At 32.8% G+C, this 14,237-nt stretch overlaps 1 protein-coding gene across 1 annotated transcript; it reads right to left on the bottom strand.

The window, feature by feature from the left end:
- Nucleotides 1-12,063: 12,063 nt before the first annotated feature.
- On the bottom strand, nt 12,064-13,679 carry LOC133172669 (uncharacterized). The gene is made up of 3 exons (XM_061307615.1): nt 13,538-13,679; nt 12,705-13,064; nt 12,064-12,451 (listed from the first exon to the last, which is right to left on the bottom strand). Exons 1-3 carry the CDS (start codon nt 13,593-13,595, stop codon nt 12,108-12,110), a joined length of 762 nt encoding a protein of 253 aa, XP_061163599.1. The 5' UTR covers nt 13,596-13,679; the 3' UTR covers nt 12,064-12,107.
- Nucleotides 13,680-14,237: the final 558 nt, after the last annotated feature.

Below are 14,237 nucleotides of genomic sequence, written 5' to 3' on the forward strand. Positions count from 1 at the left end.
TAATCCTTAGGCAATTCAATAAGATGTTAATGGCCTAACAATTTATTCTAAAAAAGCATAAGGCAACTTTCGACCTAATGACAAATATCATATGCAAACAAGGTCATTGTATCGACCTTGGAATTTTCGAAAAGTTATTAATAACCTTGAATCATCAACTAATTGGTCAGTAGCCTACCACGGTTTAAAAATATTTCTACGTAAAATATTCACTCGCGTATTGAATCAACTGGGAGACAAAGTATACAGGTGATAATGGTATATTGTTACATAAGTTAGGGAAATTGACAATAGAAAAGATAAAGTCATCAATTTTATCATAAAGTTAAGTTGTTAGTTTGTCATCAATGTCTCTCTTTGGTAAAGCATCCAAATATGAAACAGATCTGTCAGACTCAATGATGTTCTTTATTTCGAGTTCAGTGGGTTACTAGTATATCGAATCAACATATGAATGTTAATGAATATTGTTCATGTTAGATGCTGTCATAAGACAGTAATACCCTCATGGTAATGTTTCCTCTAAATGTACAAATGTATGCTACTTCCCTTGTACGTGGGTAGCGAAAAAGCCACAAATGTTAATTTAAATGAAATATGTATATGTTAAAGTAAATATGTGTAATCAGGAATTTCATGTATTTCCTGAATTTGAGGAAATACATGAAATCCCCTTTCTGCTTAGGAAATACATGTATTTACTGTTTTCAGTTAGCAAATACATGTATTTACTGATTTTTTTTGTGATTTTTACATGTATTTACTGATTGGTTTTTCGTGAGATAATTTGAAGTATGAATCATAAAATATAAACAACAGATGCACAATAAATTCAATGTTGACCTTTAGTTAGCAACTTAAACCCAGTAAGCAGAGTTCAATATCTTGTTGTACATACAAAAGTCCTTAATTAAATCACTTTCCATCCATTTAAAATGGTTGATTATAAGAAGAGACTTTTGACTGAGAAGCTCTTTACTTGGTATCAAAATGATATTTCTTTCAAACTTTGATTGCAAAAAGAAATATTAAAAGGGAATGCTACACCAAATTTTTATGTAATGAATGCTTAAGACATCCCTTTTTAAAATATGGTTTCAGCTTTTAACGACCAATATTCTGGATTATTTTATAAGATTTTTTATTTTGCATTTTTTCGGTGAAAATGTAAAAATTGTTTTATTTGCTTATTAAACTCCTCAGTTTTCTACTGTTATCAAATGCATAATGTTATCTAATAAAACGTGTCAGGAAGAGTCGGAAAAACATTTTTATCTCTTTATATTTATTTATCTAAAACTACATTATTTGTGAATATTATTTTAAACCTACGAATAAAATCATCAAAAAATAGATGTGTCAAGAATTCCCCCTACTTGCAATTTTTAAGTTTGTGAAAGTCAAAGTGTGCTAAAATAACAACTGGTGAAAATGGCACAAAAATAAAAAAGTACTTATACCCTGTTTTTATTTTCTGGAAACAGTTGTCGTTTCTATAAAATACTTTGTATATGTGCATAAATGCTGCTATGCGTCTATTGACAGCAAATTTAAAATACTACAGTATAAAACAGCCAGTTATTACATGTATTTAATGAATGGTTCAAGAAATACATGAAATTCCTGATTTAACATATTCACTGTAACATATGCATGTATCATAATGAACATAAAATGCACCTGATTGTTAGCACATGACCATGTTAATATTTCAAATAAAAAAGTCATTACTGGTCTGAAATTAAAGATTGTAATGAAGTAAATTTTGATTTAAAAGGAGGTTCGGAATAATGTTTTTATGTAAAGAAAAAAAAGAAGAAAAATTGGGCCAAATTGTAGTTTGAAAACATCATTTTCAACCCAAAGTTGGTCCCCAAAGTGAAAATGAAAATTCAGACGTCTTAATGCTCGTTTGCAGAACACCTCCAATCATCTTGCAAAAAATAAAATGGCTACTGTGTAAAATGTATGAGGAGTTCTGGGTACCATGTTTTTGAAAAATAAAAGAAATGTAATTTTTCGACCCCCAGGTGAAAATGAAATTGGAAACCTTATTGTACTACAGGACACCCCCAATCAGCCTGCAAAAGATGGGATGGCTGCTGTGTAAAATTTATGAGGAGGTCTGGGATCCATGTTTTTGCAAAATAAAAAAAAACATTGTTTTTCGACCCCCATTCGACCCCGAGGGTGAAAAAAAAAATATTGCACATCTACAGGACACCACTGATTACCTTCCAAAAGATGATTTGACTACAGGCAGTAAAATGTATGAGGAGTTCTAGGAACCAGGTTTCTATAATTAACGTTGTTTTTTTTTTAATTATCCTCTATTTAACCCAAGTTTGAAAATAAAAATTCTGAAACCTTACAGCAAATCTAGGACACCACCAATCAACTTACAAACGATAATTTTGCTAGTGCGTAAAATGTCAGTCTGAAAGGAGTTTTGGGAACCAGGTTTTTGTAGAAAAAAATTGTTTTTCAACTCCCATATACACTGTAGCTGCAAGGATGAAAATGAAAACTCTTAAACCTTATTGCACATCTACAGTACACCATCTATTGTACAGGACAGTATATAGAGAACTTATACTGCCTCGCTAGTGAGCTAGCTTTTCTATTTACTTTATATATACTAGTAACCCCGGGAATACTAAGAATATTATTTTCCATCCAGATAAAGTTCTATTTCTTATTGCTCTTGCTAAAAATTTGAATAGCATTATTCTTGGTTCATAATGTCAAGTCTTTTTATTTGGAAAGAATTTTAGATTTCAAGACCTCAATCTCCTTAAAATCGGTGCAAATGCTCTACCCCCCCCCCCCCCCCTAACAGATGAAAAACAATCTGATGCGTCCATTATTCTTTATTACAGATAATCAAATTAAGAGTTGTTGTAAAATGTGCTTTATATATAAAATTAATTCATTACAATGTGTATCGTAATGGTCCTCTTATAAAAAACTAATGTACAAATAACTGTATCTCACTTCCATTCTCAATGACCTTTGTAGGACAGCGCCGCGAGAATTCCATCGGCATCGAAAGCATGTTTTTAGACTTGCCTAGATGGCCGAATGGTCTAGCGCGCAATTCCTGTATTGCTAGGAGACAGATTCCGTGGGTCGAGAGTTCTATTCCGGGTTGGGGTGGAAGTGGGTATCCCTATTAAAAAATGAATTTCTTTGTGTTTTCTATATATTACCGCATATTTGAGCTCGTCTTACAATATGCGTCATTATCAAAGATCTACTCTGTTATTAATGTCATCATTCGCCTCTTATTTTGCGAGAAACTGATATTGAGTAAAGTCGGAATTTTGTTATCCACCCATACAGTGTCGGTACTTGGTCACTATGTTTCCGGGTTATCTCCCCTTTTCTATGCATCAATGAAAGTGAAAGGTGGGTGATGAAAGTATCTGATTTAATTTTTGTATTTTGAAATAGTCTATCACAATTTATGTTTTTTAAAGTTAATTTTCAGGCAAAATAAGTAGCATTAATTATTTTATTGACATTTATATTGCTCGATGGCGAATATTTGATTGGATGGAAACAGATTGATTTGCCGCCCCATTCTTCCATTGTACTGGCACATGTTACAAGGGATAACAATGGCAATAACCAATTTCATCAACAGATTTTGAATAAAGAAAATGTTATTTAGTTGAATAATCTTAAAAAGAGAGCCATCGTGAAAATGATGATTATTAAACTTCAAATTTATTCGATACCCTTCTTCAAGGTCAAAAAACGTATCTGGATATTTAGATACTTATGTCCCTTGGCCACAGTATTTAGGGGAATATCCATATTATTCTCACAGTGGCTTCTGTAACATAGATTTGTTATATATATTTATCAGTTTAATACTTGAAAACATTTAGTGACAAAAAAAGGTTATTGTACAAGGATAGTGCTACCCTGTACCTTTAAAGCAGTAAGTAAATAAATACAGATTGAAAATTAATTAGAATACAGTAAATCTATTGCAGCACATCCAAAGGTTATATAGCGGAATTCACAAAGGGAAGTACTGTATTTATTTTTAAGTGTATACATAAATAATGGTTTATTTCCAATCAAGCCCCCCCCTCCCCGAGAGGGATGAAAAAGATACATTTGTATACAAATGCAGTAATTAATTGTGATATAAAATCATGTAAAGTAAAATACATGCAGAGCAAGTTGTTGTGCTTTACAATGTCGTATTACAATAATGCATTATAATATGTATATGAATAAAACATAAGTAGATGTGTATATAATTTTCCACATATTTACTTTTGTCACATGTAGTGGCAAAGCTCTAGGAAGGTTAAAATGAATGAATGAATGATGACTTTATATATTTGAGACATAAATATCAGTTGGATGGAAGCATTACAATGAGCAATTCAGGCTATTTAAAATGGAGGCATGAGCACCCTAAGTCGAATTGTACATTGTCCAAATCCACAATACAGTCAAATTTGAGCCAGCAGCATCCTCACCTATCAGGATATCACTTCTCTTATAGGGCTTGGCAAGGAGGACAATTTCGGCCTCCACCAGACCGATAATAGAAGGGCATCGCAATTTAAAAACACAATTGTTCACCAGTTAGGGTAGATAGGATTCCCCATATTTTTAATAATTAGCTAAAATTCTATCAAGGCTAGCTACTGTTTTGCTTGTGGGATATCAAATGGGTTCAGATTAATTAAGATGGGGTCAAAGACATGTTTCAGATATATATTCTGTGTCTGCTCATTGGTTCAGTTTTAAGATTATAAAGGAAATCAAGGAGGTTTGGGCTATTGGGTCATTTTCAAAACTGTGTCCACCTTGCATAATCATGAACTTCTCTAATAGAGCCTGTACTTTAATTGAGTGAAGGTTTAATGATAACATGTTTATTGTCCTCTCTCTCCTGCCCCCTAAGGCCCCTTGGGTATTATACATAAATTTATAGAGTTGTGTTAAGTAAAAGTTTTGTACCTTCTCAAGTTAACCTCAAAAACTCAAATAAACTTACATTATTTTCACATTATATAGAATATTTCTCATTTAGGCTTGGGAAAGTGTTTGATTTTACATGTAGGAACTAATTTCATCATGGGAGTTTTCTCTCAATGTAATAAAAGCTTCTGGTCTTGTTTGATATTTTTAGGCACACAAGGGCCTTTTAGGTTCAAATATAAATACAATTATACAAATAGTCTAAGTAAATGAATAAAAAAATAAATAAATAAATAGGTAAAATGAAATGCAGATAATTTTAGCAGAGCTTCATGATAAAATTGTCACAGAAGACATTTTAACTTGACAAGTTTATTAGAAATATGCACAGTTAAGCCATTGAGTTATCTGTCTTATCAGAGGGTTGGTTAACCTTAAAATATGATTATGCAACTTAAATTTCCTGACCTTTTACAATTTTACTTGAGTAACTTAGTTTTGACAAATGAATAAATTATAGGGTTCCTAAATTGTTACAGTCAATGCTGGCATATTGGGACAGGGCTGTGGATGTGAATCTTTTGTTTTTTTGGTTGGGAAGGAACATTGATCAATGGTCAAGTAGTTTGGGGGGAAAAGGCTATAATAAAACATTATGTAAAATTGGGGCCTAATTTTTGGTCCTTGATGGTTTCTGTTGTGTCTCTAAGTGGGAAAAATAAAATAAAAAGATTTGAAATTTAACTCAGGTAAAAATTGCTTTAGTTCAAATTTTAATTCACGGTTCTTAAACTCACAAAAGGTGATATGTTTGGGAAACTGGTTTTATTCATCATGAAATATAAAACATAAAAAAAACTGAGCATAAGGCAAGATTTACTATTAATCTGCTATGCAAGCAGATGCAAATTCTTGGGGTTGAAGGGGGAGGGGGGTTAGACATATATTGTTCCACAGACCTGAATTGAATAGAATCTGATCCATTTCCTGCAATGTTTTGTATGTAGTTTTCAGAAATGAGGCGACGGGTTTAAAGACAGCAATTCTACAAAAACTGCTGACACATATCATGCATATATCTAATGGGCATTTCTCCAATGAAAAATGTCAGTTCAAACCCAATTGCCAATTACATATATGTCATTGGTGTACACCCCTCAACTAAGCAGTTAGCATACATGTACTTTTATAATTATGTTTATATATTAATGTAAAAGGTTATTCAGATGCATCTTCAATGCATATATAGTTTACATCCATGTATCAGCTGGTGGGTACAACTGCAAATCTGAGGGAGTTAAAGATTAATTTTAGCAAAACTTCCCTAGCATTTTAGGGTATTAAATAAAGGATAGGTTGCCATAGCCTTAGCTCATACTTGGACAATTAATTTGTATGCTGGCCTTCATATAATTATGCATATTTATAACTTTAAAACAGATTAAGTCCATATCCCCCCCCCCCCACCTAGTCTTAACCATATTTTTGCCTTGGGGTGAGGGATGGGGGTAACCCATTCTGAATTAATGTTACAGTTTCAGTATTCCTGAAGTAAGAAGTTTAAGGTGACAAGTTGCAGTTTCAGAGAGAGCATCAGCTGGGCAAGGGTCTGGAATATAGAATTTAGTCCTATAGGTACTTCATGTCTGGTGCAGTACATGTACATTTACAAATACTTTGGAAACATTTCATAGTCCTCCATTGTGTCTCAAGACTCTTGGGTTGGAAGGTAATTAGTATATGTTTTAATCAATTTTAAATGGAGAGGCTTTAGCAGAGCTTGGTTTCAGAAATAAGTGGTATGACCTCATTCCTTTAGAACCAGCACAGCTACTGTTGAGCAAAAATGGTTTTCCAGATTAGGTAATAAAGATAGCAGGGAGATAGGTATCCCTTAATTTATTCTGGAATTTACAAAGTTGGAATGTGATAACACTTAACATTTTGTCATTGCAACATTGTCAAGAATGCAGGAACTGCAGCCATATGCAGATGGGAAAAAGGGGGGGGGGGTAAAAGGGGATTTGTGCCTGTTTATTACTTGTTTGCAATCTCAGCTAGAAAGTAGTTTAGAACTTTCCAAATTACTTTTAAAAAAAAAATAAATAAAAAATGAATAAATTAAATAAATAAATAAATGAATAAACAAATAAATAAAAATACAAGAATAGGGTAAGTGGGGATTAGAGATTGAAATTATTTACATTTTTTCTTACACCAGGCTAGTTTAGTTCTTATTCATGCCTCAGTAATAATAACCTGTCGTTACTAAAAATATTAGGGTAATAAAAAGACCCAAAGCAGAATAAACAAAAACTTGTACTAGATTCCAGGGAGGGGGTGGGGTGTTTTCAGGCATACTTAATTTGTAGGGAAACTAGATCATTTATCTTAATACAGCAGGGATGGCTGATAAAGAATTGTTTTAATCTTGTATTGAAGATATATTGAGTAGTGGAGACAATTAGAAAGTGGTATTCACAGTGGGTGGGGTGCTGAGGGTTTTGAGTAGGCTAGGGGTCCACGGTGGGTGGTTAAATTGAAGCTGCCTACCCCCACCAGGTGGCGGTGGGCACCTGCGGTGCCCATGTGGCGAAATCGTCACCTTCAATTGAACCATTGAACTATTTATATTCTTGACTTGTTGTGGTTGATGTTGATATATGTGATGGTTGATGTTGATATATGTGATGTTGACTTTGAAAATTATATCTCATATTGAGTAAATCTAAAGCAAAATTATGTAATATAATTGATATAATTAATTATAATTAATATAATTAAAGATAATTTGTGTTGAAATGTGTCCGTAGCACGATTGAGGTCAACCCAGCGTGCTACTTTTCCCGTCAGGGAGGGCACAACTTAATTGTTGATGTTGGGGGATTGCCAGTTTGCCGGCTGCCCCACTGTTGTGTAGACCACTGTGGACAATACCTGCCAACTCAAATAAAACATATAAAATAAATAAGGCATTTGTTTTAAATATATTAAGGTCTTTGATAATACCGCATATTTGAGCTCGTCTCACAATATGCGTCATTATCAAAGCTCTACTCTGTTATTAATGTCATCATTCGCCTCTTATTTTGCGAGAAACTGATACTGAGTGAAGTCGGAATTTTGTTATCCACCCATACAGTGTCGGTACTTGGTCACTATGTTTCCGGGTTATCTCCCCTTTTCTATGCATCAATGAAAGTGATAGGTGGGTGATGAAAGCATCTGATTTAATTTTTGTATTTTGAAATACCCTCCCACCACAACCCTTGAGCTAGGTGTTTAAGTATACCCTTTCTCCTTTCGTACATCTACATAGTTTAACATGATTTGGCTATACCTATATTTATTGACAGTTATGGAAATGTTATTGAGATTCTTTTCTGCTTTGGGTTTTTTGTTTTTGTCTTTTCAGAAATTAGCGGGGCCGTTGAAGGAGACCAACGATGTTGATCAGGATTGCCTGTTATTTCCGTTTAGGACCTTTTGAATGATTTTGGGCCAAATACAGTACCCTTCCGAGGAGTTCGGGGAAAAACCATACTTCACAGTGGTCAGATTGGCGAAATCGTCACCTTCAATTTAACCATTGAACTATTTATATTCTTGACTTGTTGTGGTTGATGTTGATATATGTGATGGTTGATGTTGATATATGTGATGTTGACTTTGAAAATTATATCTCATATTGAGTAAATCTAAAGCAAAATTATGTAATATAATTGATATAATTAATTATAATTAATATAATTAAAGGCCGAGGTTTTCAACCGGTCGGTTTTCCTCAGGTAAGTTTGGTGTGGGGTGGAGCTTAATCGAAGCGGGTGAGAAGCCCCGAGGGAACGACGCTGGCTTGTGTATACCTACCTTTATACACAGGATGTTACCTGAATGTATTACATGTATACGTTTTCCTACGACATGGTAAAACAATGTCATTGTTTTTCTTGTGTAGGTCAATTGAAATGTTGACCGTAAAATTCTGAAATAAAGCATGCGAAATATTTTTGTTGCGAACAGAATCCTACTTAAATTCTTTCTATTAAAATTAATGTTTTTAAAAAATAATTCAACAATTTCAATTATATGTGTGTTATTAAACTAATATCAAATGTTATAACGAATATAGGGCCAAAATCTTTCGTTGTAAGCTAGCGACATGCGACAGAAAGAGAAGTAATTCAAATTGCAAAACGAAAGCAGAAATTGGGTCATAAATAAGTCTCTCAGTAAAAAAAAAACTTAGAAACGCTGTTTGGAGGCTACATTTTGTAGAAATACAATAAACTAAATAAATATTTTTGAAGATAATTCCTACGTGATTTTTCCAAGACACATGATCTGTATAAAATGGCCAGGGCTTCGGACCGGGGGTGGTTTCCCGACAGCTAGCTATTACCCGGTGAAAAGGGAATGGAATCACCTGCATCGTACTTTTTTTCCCCTTCGGGATTCATAATTTCAAATATTATATGCAAAGCAAGACGTTATAATCTGAATAATTTCTCTTCTAAAACTGGTTATTATACTGTAACTTCGTCACCTTGTCTCGAAGAAAAGCGACACGTAACACAATTGTCTTATATAAAATTTCACTTGAGCAATATTACAATGTTGTCATACTTGTTTTAAAAAAAATAATTTTATTTACTCCCATGATTCTTCAAACGCGGGTCGGTATATTTTTTTAAGGTAGAATAAATTTACGTCAGTTAAACTATGTTTTGACAAATTATAGTTATCGATTGTAATCGTGAAATGAATCCCCCCTTTTGAATTACAATTTTAATATATAAGCATAATTTTTCTTATCATTTTTTTTTAAAATTATTTAACAGAATTATTATATTTATGGCATATTCTTATGAATTAAATAGAAAAATGTTTTCCTTGCTTCTTTATCACGTTATTATTTGCGGTAAGCATCAAAAGCATGAATGTAAATTCGATGGTCGGTACGATCTCCAGACAAGGTACACAAGATATACACAATGGCAGAAAACTAAATGTCAATCAAATCCAAGTATCCAATCCCAGGATTAATTTCAGATGATTGACAGGGGTTCACAGACCAGGTAAATTAGTAGGAGGTGCTTATTTCCTCCCCCTTTAAAGATAATTTGTGTTGAAATGTGTCTGTAGCACGATTGAGGTCAACCCAGCGTGCTACTTTTCCCGTCAGGGAGGGCACAACTTAATTGTTGATGTTGGGGGATGTGCCAGTTTGCCGGCTGCCCCACTGTTGTGTAGACCACTGTGGACAATACCTGCCAACTCAAATAAAACATATAAAATAAATAAGGCATTTGTTTTAAATATATTAAGGTCTTTGATAAATATATATATATATATATACTTACATGTATTACTTAATAGATAATCGGGCTTTTGACCTGTCATTCTGTTTAAGACCGGTTACAGTGTTATCGTCCTTCATTTCTATATGGAGACTTTAAAAGTGGATATATATATATATATATATATATATATATATATATATATATATATATATATATATATATATATAATTGATAAATATTGGCGTTCTATAGATAAATAGTAAGTGTCTTAGAGTTTTGAAGTGTATACATCCTGCTAGAAGATTTGTTTAAGAAAAAAGGAAACGACTGTTAAAACACAATCAGCCTGATAGCAAAACGAAGGAAGTATAACTTAGTTGATGCTGATAAAGGATCGCGGAAATTTGAATTCAAGCTAAAAATATAATTTGATTCAAAATATAGTTAAAATATATAAACAAAACCAAACATACCAAATAAAACCAAATGCACCATATAAAACACAAACAAGGAAACCTTACACTGTTTTGTGAACATTTCAATCTCTTTTCCATGCAATTTATTGTAGAAACGATATACGAGACTTGTTAACTGAATATTAATTTCCTTCAGGTCACAAAATGATAATTTTGCTTAAAGCTCATAAATGTACCCCGATCATTGCCCCTACCCGATCATTTTTTCAGTACTTTAAATTTTAAATATAATATACATATTTTTTTTTTTAGGGAAATACAGATTGTTCGTATAATTTTTTAGCCAAGATTTTATCATTTCTTTAAGAAACATTCAGATTCGACGTTTTTAGCAATATATTATGTTAACTCTGTCTAACTGTCCTGTGTATAATGAAAACATCAATAAATTTCTAAGTTTGTGATTTTTATAATGATTATCAATGTGTAAGATAATTATGAAAAATCTACCTACCTACCCACCTTGTAAAATGTGGGTCAGAGTAACCCCCCCCCCAAAAAAAAAAAAATAATGATGGCCCAGCGAAAATAGCAAAATAAAACAAAATCATGTTTCTTGATTTAATTAAATATATGATTAACTTCACCATTTTGTTGCCTCAATAAAATCTCATGCTGGAATCCGCTAATATAGAAATATAGAAGAGAAAAAATAGAGCAAAAATGCGTAAAAACATAAAATACAAATAATTCTTTCTTTATCTCTCTCTGTATATATATATGATAAAAAATATATAGTAGAAATGCAACATCAAAATGCACCCTCACATTATTTATATATGCAATAAATAATATTGCCTAAACTCTCTATCTCTCAAACTAACACTTATATATAATCTCCATCTGATAGTCTGTCTAGGAGAATGAGTTTATTTACATTATAAAGCATCAGGATCTTCCTGAAGCATTTTCCCGAACAACACGAGAACACTATTCAGCACTTATGTACCAGCATAATTAAGGCACTAACACCATATTCACATAATTACGATGTCGTGTAAAATGCAGATATACACAAATTATACCTTAATTTACATGAAGACAAGAGGATGTCGGGAAAAAAAGGAAAGCCTGATTGGAAATCATTCTGCAAAAATGTATCACAAAGGGAACAGATTTTGAATTCATTAGTTGTAACTAATCATTGATTTTGCCTCCGTAAAAACACGATATTATAATTATTATAAATCAGATTTGTAAATGAGAAAATAATTTAAGCATGATTCTGTTCAACATTTCTAATCTGAAGGTTGTTATTTTCCTCAATTGTTACATACCATACAACAAGACTGAATTATGGTTCTTATGCACTTTCATAATATGCTTTAAGTCCAATCTAAGACTTTTTGTTTGTGAGGGGTATGTTTGTTTAATTCTATAAGATCTATATCCTGCTACTTATTCTTTTGGCACTATCCAACAGCCTCAGAGAACACCCTGGCTTGTTTTGTAAGGAATCTATTATCTGTCTTGGGTCTCCCATCACGTGGAATTCAAAGACGCCGTTTCCGAATTTGTTCCGACGTCCAACTACCATTAAGAAGTCATTTGTTGATTTTTTATAGCCAAATCTCTTAATATGATCATATTTCCAACTATGTACTGTTTTCATTGTGTCACAGTCTTCTAAATCCAGAGATTCGGGTCGCACATGAAGATTATACGTTCCAGATAAACCTAGCTGATCCGACGCCATCGTACAGTTCACCAGGACTTCAAATCGTTTACCTATAACATTGGCAAGACTTTATCTTCTTTTGTGTTAAAGACTTAATACATAAAAACAAGCAAATAAATTGTAACATCATCTAAGAAGTCATTTAGTTTTTGAAAAGATATGTATATTTCTTTTTTAAAAATGTCTAATAGACATTACTTTAACTTCTTTTTTAAATATGGAATAGACATTTTTTTTTTAAATTTAGTTACTTACTTGCGTCACAAGGTGCAGGGCTACTTGCGTCACAAGGTGCAGGGTTACTTGCGTCACAAGGTGCAGGGTTACTTGCGTCACAAGGTGCAGGGCATGACTCCGAAAAATCCATCTCGAAATGATCCATTTCCATCCCTGCCAAAGGATCGTTAGCTGCTTCTGGTTTATCAATCAGAGGGTTTGCAGACGACTCTTCCAACACATCTTTTTGGCTATATTTCCTTTTTTCTGTACTTGCTGATGAAGTGCTACTTTCGTCTGAGGACAATTCGGACTCGGCCGTGTCCGATTCATGATTTACTTTTTCCGATGTCTGTTTTTCCTTCTCTGCTTCCTTGCTGCAATTTGATGTCGATGATCTCTCTGAGATTCTATCTTCTGCCAACAATAATTCTTCTGTTTCTTCGGCTGTTTTATAATATCAAATAATTAATACGAAAGCTTAAGCCCTTTGGAAATTAAAAGAGTAATGTAAAAATACTTAAATGTTGCATATATTTTGCTAAAATGATAAAAGATGGTTAAATGGTTTAACCATTAAATTATTAAATCGGTGGCCTGACCATAGGAAACTATAGTGGATTGATACTCATGATTCATTCACCTGAAATTTGAAGTTATTCAAATATTCATATTCAAAACGGGTTTTCATGCAAGGCTTATTTGCAGATATAACAAATAACAATAGCTGCAGTTCATGTATTTTAGAGTTACGCCATTATACGATAAACAGATATTTATATTTCCTGCTTTCTCTTATTTCGCATCATCGAGATTTCATTAATGTGAAACAAAAATAATTTTACCGACAATGCCCCCTCTCTAACTTCCCACCACCCTCTGATATCCTACGGTCCCACGTGTTATTGATGTGTACTTACAAATCTCGGACATGATGCTGAAGAAATTTATCGTAACACTTTTCTTCCGTCGTCGCATCTGTGAGTACAAACCACAAAGCTTAGAGCAAGTCAAAACTTCCGGGATAAACCAACCATGTAATCAACATCCTTCCTCAAAGGGTCAACACATATATACAACAAAATGTTATTTACATTGCACTTACTCAAGACCACCACTACATTTTAAATAAAGAATATAGTATTTAAGTGTCACTAGTGTTTACCTTGATTACCGAAATTTGAACATAAGAATGAATGAAGTTTTATATAGGTTTTTAATCAATCAATAAGTAAATGTCGTTTAATGAACATTTTGTCATTTTTTTTGTTATGTTTGTAATTAAAACAAATTAAAGAATTACACTTTCAAAATATATTTCTTTTAGTTTTAATATGTCGCATATCAAGGTTATAAAACAAAAATAGGAAGCTGAAAATAACTCACTTGGTCTTTCTTGTGTCTTTATCTTAACCAGGATTCATCCATCGTTGGGTGATGTTTTAATCATGTTTACAGGAAATGGAGACGTCATGTTCAAGTTTAGTATCCGCCGTCTAATTAAACTACGGACCTTCTCTCCTTGCGACAATTAGATAATTAACCTGAAATGAATAATATATATTAATAATAATGCATTGGAAACAATTGATTCAATTTGTTCATATATTGACCCCTTGA

Source organism: Saccostrea echinata, unplaced genomic scaffold, assembly GCF_033153115.1.
Source record: "Saccostrea echinata isolate AGI-Se365-2 ecotype Australia unplaced genomic scaffold, CSIRO_AGI_Sech_v1 ptg000054l, whole genome shotgun sequence".
Taxonomy (NCBI): domain Eukaryota; kingdom Metazoa; phylum Mollusca; class Bivalvia; order Ostreida; family Ostreidae; genus Saccostrea; species Saccostrea echinata.